The sequence below is a fragment of the Octopus bimaculoides genome, chromosome 2 (genome assembly GCF_001194135.2).
Source record: "Octopus bimaculoides isolate UCB-OBI-ISO-001 chromosome 2, ASM119413v2, whole genome shotgun sequence".
Lineage (NCBI taxonomy): Eukaryota > Metazoa > Mollusca > Cephalopoda > Octopoda > Octopodidae > Octopus > Octopus bimaculoides.
Genome location: NC_068982.1, coordinates 122,092,772 through 122,097,734, shown reverse-complemented (window position 1 = coordinate 122,097,734; position 4,963 = coordinate 122,092,772). Strand labels below are relative to the sequence as shown.

General features: G+C 30.4%; 2 protein-coding genes across 2 annotated transcripts in view; one reads left to right on the top strand and one right to left on the bottom strand.

Moving 5' to 3' along the window:
- LOC106877911 (26S proteasome non-ATPase regulatory subunit 6) overlaps positions 1 to 1,607 on the bottom strand; it is a 27,354-nt gene extending 25,747 nt beyond the window's left edge. The window contains exon 1 of the mRNA XM_014926963.1: positions 1,583 to 1,607. Coding sequence (XP_014782449.1) covers positions 1,583 to 1,598 — 16 coding nt within the window. The 5' untranslated portion in view covers positions 1,599 to 1,607. The remainder of the gene's footprint in view (positions 1 to 1,582) is intronic.
- Positions 1 to 4,963, top strand: part of LOC106871906 (DCC-interacting protein 13-alpha) — a 55,959-nt gene that overhangs the window by 1,399 nt on the left and 49,597 nt on the right. The gene's annotated exons all lie outside the window — the stretch shown is intronic.

The following is a 4,963-nucleotide window of genomic DNA, read 5'->3' as shown; positions in this document are numbered from 1 at the left end:
ATATATATGGGTGTGTACATAAGCTATTCGTAGTGTACGTGGGTTAGTTTGACAAAAGGCCTTTAGTCTAACTTATCAGTGCACAGTAAATAGAAACGAGTTAAGATTTGTTGTAATTGATATTTCTCTGATATTCAAATGTAGCTTTTACATGTTATCTTATCGTATGTTGACGATCCAACTTGTTACACAAGAATTGCTTTATAGACAATATCTTTAAATTTGTTTTTTCCTGTGTAATTGAATATTTGTTCGAATTCATTCAATATTTTCTGTATTTCGTTTGATTTCACTCTTGATATTATTCTCTTCTTTTTTTTAAATATTGTTTTTGATATTTTATAAAAAAACAATTTGTCGTAATTTAATATAAGTTTATCTGAACAGTGTCATATCTCATTTTCGCATAGTCCAATTTCAAACAGAATGTTGATACATTTGGGGAAAAAAATTATTCTAATGTCATCTGATATTTTGAAAACACACACGCACACACACTTTTATTAAAGATTGTTTTCCACTGGGGTCATTCATTCTTCGAAGATTAGCATTGTCAGCTTGCGTGCCTTATTTCAATTTTTCATTTCTTTAATTAACTACTGACAATTTTCATGTTACGCGACATCCTTACACATCAGCAGAGCTAATTAAGGAAGAACCCGTATATTATCCTCCATAAACAAACAACAGACTTATGCTTGTCCACTTCTCCCTGAGCCTCAATGGGGTTTAGTGCTTGTTGAATCAAACTTCTCTTGCATTGCTGTAGAAGGCACAAAAGCCATTTATAGACCAGCTAACAATTTCTGACATTCTTTTTCATCTTGGATCACTCATCTTTAAGGATCCAAAAATAGTTTTGTTTTTTGCTTGTTTTTCTCTCACCAATTTGTGTAGATTTAAAAGTTAATGAATAGACCATTTTGGCATATGAATTATCAATGCTATCCATTATACTAATGGCCATTGTTTCAGTTTCATTGTATTTAACTCTATTATTCCGAAATATCGAACTGATGTCCTCTTTTATCTTGATTTTATCATTTTCAATGACGACTAAAAACAAACAAAACAAAAAATCAAGGAAAATATCAGTCAAATATCAAACTTAGTCAAGAATGTCAATTTTTGAAAAAATATGTTACACTCCTCCAAACATACTCCTCTCTTTTTCTCCTTCTCTCTCTCTCACAAACACACGATGAGAGAGAAAGAGAGAGAGAGGAGTTTGTGTGGGTTTTCTGGCACAGAAATGAAATCAAACATCAAATCTGAAGTACACCGTTCTTTCTCATGGCCAAATTACCTTTTTTTACTTCTTATCTTTTGTCTTGTTACAACTGTCAAACAGTTTCAACGTGTTGCTAATGATATAAACTTTAATCTGTCTCCTTCAAAACGAAATTCGTCTACAGCTGCCTAACTACCATGTTCCTCATTATAATGTAGTCACTCCAAAACATTTGTTCCTGAGACATTGTGTCAAATTCGTCTTATATCAATACTCAGCCATCCTCCTCCCTACAGATTTATTGATTATTCTCTATTTCTTTCAACCTTAAAAGTAAAGTGCAATACTTACAGCTTTTCATTCTCATATAACATCATCAATTTAAATTTGGATTTCTTAGCTGGCATCTACTTGTCAGAACAAGTCCATATTAATTTGGAATACTACAATCTACCCGACCTTGAAGACAATTTTTCTCTGTCTCATGTTCTCTCTCTCCCTCTCTCTGTGTGTATATATATATATATATATATATATATATATATATATATATAATTTGTGTTTTCCTTGTCTCTACATGTCCAGTATACTGATTGCTTTATTCTGTTTTATCAATTATATAAAATTTCTAAACATTTGAAATATATAAATTAATATTGTAGTTTATCCTAAATAGTATGGTACATGAGAAAATATATGCACCTTTAGAAGCATGACTTTTCATTAGCAAGCTCTTAGCTTTACTCAATATATATATATGCACTAAGTTTCACAGATAATAAATTGATATTGAATCAGTTAGAATATTCATGTAATCTAACATTTTTAAAGAATACTTATTAAAGAAACAACTATATTTTATATATATATATATATATATATATCATTTGGGATTCATTTTCAGAAAAATATTCTATAAAATCTTTTAGATCATCATGAATGAGTTGTAAATGTTAGCTTAATCTCTTGTTACACATTTGAAATAAAAACAAATTCCTCAATCATCTCCCTAATTGGCTCTCTACAGTATCTTGTTTGAACTAACACACATGAAAAATAAATGAATATTTTAGAATGTGATTGTTGGAACAAAGAATTCATAATTTTGGGAGAAAATATACTATGGTTTTAGATATACTTTCTAGTTTACTCAATCTTTATGTTTAACAACTTGATATATAACTAGCTGTGGAAACGTCAAGAGGCTTTAAGTTTCAGATTTATTAGTAATAATAGCATCATTGGTTTCTTAGTTAGGCAAACAGCCAAGTTTTGTAAGAGAAGGTTACATAATTGAATTGAATCAGTGTAGTTCAGGTACTTGCCTTATTGACCCAAGAGAGATAAAAGGTAAAATTGTTTTTGACAGGGCTGTAGTCCTGTTTGTGGAGGGATGAAGCTAATTACCTTAAAGTTTTTGCCTTTGCAGCAAGAATGTCACCTTGATAATAATAATAATAATAATAATAATAATCGTCCTGTCTAGGCAGAAGGCCTGAAATTTTGGGGAAGGGGGCTAATCAATTGCATTTTGTCCCAAGTACTTAACTGGTACTCAGTTCATTGATCTGAAAAGGATGAAGGATAAAGTTTTGACCTCAGAGGAATTTGAACCCAGAACATAGAGATAAATGCAATACTGCTAAACATTTTGTCCTTGTGCTAATGATTCTGCCCACTCACTGCTTTAATAATAATGATAATAATAATAATAATATTGATTTCTTACCTTGGTAAAATATTGCAGGCTTTTTTGGGGAAGGGTGTGGGACATTTGGATGTAATCAATTGAACTGACATAAGAGGAATAATTGGAAAAGCTGACCTTTGCAGAATTTGAACTCAGCTAATGCGGTATCCGTTTTGCTAACTTGTTGACTTGATAACATTAACATTGCTATCGTGTTAACTTTTTAAGTAATTTTGATTGTAGGCCATTCCTCCAGTTTGTGCAGCCCTTTATCAGACTTTGCTGTTACCAAGAACATCCAGCTATTGCCTCGAGATTAATGTTCGTTTAGGCGTGGTTTCATGACATTACTTAAAAGGGGAATATATCACATCCTTAATAGGATTCTAGGGGACATTAACAGAAGATCTGGCTCCTATTCTTGACAGTTAGCAATGACATGCTAGAAATAGCAGCCAAATCTGCTCCAAATCAACCCTTACTACCTTTAAAAAAAATCAACAATTTTATTCTTTTCATAATCAATTTAGCAGAACAAATGAATTTGTTTGTATTTATTTGGAATATGAAATCTAATAAGTAAAACTATGACATCAAAAGGAGAATAACCTTTCAAATAGGTTATGTATGCCTTGTATTTTTGAATGCTATGAAATATTTTTCCCCTTTCTTAATCACCATTCAGAGTTGGTGCCTTGTATGCATAAACAATTTAAATGCTCAAATAGTAGAAAATAATCAATGAGTGAATTTTCCCTTCCAACTGATCTCTGCTCAAATGTTTCACCAATGTGACAGTTTTAATAACAGGAAGACCACATGCTAGCCCACTGATTCCTTTCAATTCACTAGTTTTCTTTTAAGAGTTTAAATCTGCTTTTTACTCTGTTCTCTTTGCTCATTTCTCTCATACTTCCACTCTCTACTTTCATTGTTCCTCTATCTTTCATTTTCCCTTAACTGCTAACTATTTTACAAATACTTCTTCATTTCAATCTGATGATTCAAAAGATGAAACTTCAGTAAATTGTAATCAACATTTTCAACTTCAGTAAATTGTTACAAAATATAACTAACATATATAAAACAGGAAATTTTTAGCATAATTTATTCTCCATTACACACGTTTCTTTTGCAAATAAGAATTACAAAGATTTACATATTAGATAGACATGTAAAAAATTTCCTATTAGAAAATCTTCAGAATAATTTTATTTTATATATTCTTCTTTAGTTGAAATAAGAATATCTATTTATACTTTTTACCGCTTACAATTGTTAACCTCTAAAATTCAAAAAATACATTTGGATTTTTCTCTAAAGGATAATTCTTTTCCGTCTAAAGATCATCACCATCGCTTAACATCCATTTTCATGCTGGCATGAGTTGGATGGTTTGACTGAGAACTGGCAAGCTGGGAGGCCACACCAGATTATATAAAACGATTCTGTCCAAAGATGTTCTTATAGTAAATTCCTTACATGTCTATCTAACATAATTCATTTTCTAATAGGAATTACAAAGATTTACATGTTAGATAGACATGTAAGGAATTTCCTATTAGAAGATCTTTGGACAGAAGAATTTTATATAATCATCTTTAGCTGGAAAAAAATATCCTTTAGAGAAACATCCAAATGGAGAATAAATAATATCAAAAAATTTCCACTTTCCTGTTTTGTTATGCAATAACTCTGCAAATAGTATTTCCATAATTTTCAATTTTAATATGTATTTTGACTAACATACAGCAGTTACCATAGATACATATTGGTTGTAATAAAGGAATGAACATATGTGCTTCAAAAGGAAACAGCTGGGATGTACCCTAACTAACTATATAACTAACATATTTATGTATGCGTATATACACACACACATACATGAGTGTATTTGTGCTTATGTGTGTGAATTCTTTTTACTTGACATACTGCTGTGAAAAGCCTTTATTTCTCAAACATATTTGAACTAGTTATGTGTGTGTGTGTGTATATATATACATATATATATATATATATATATATATATATATATATATATA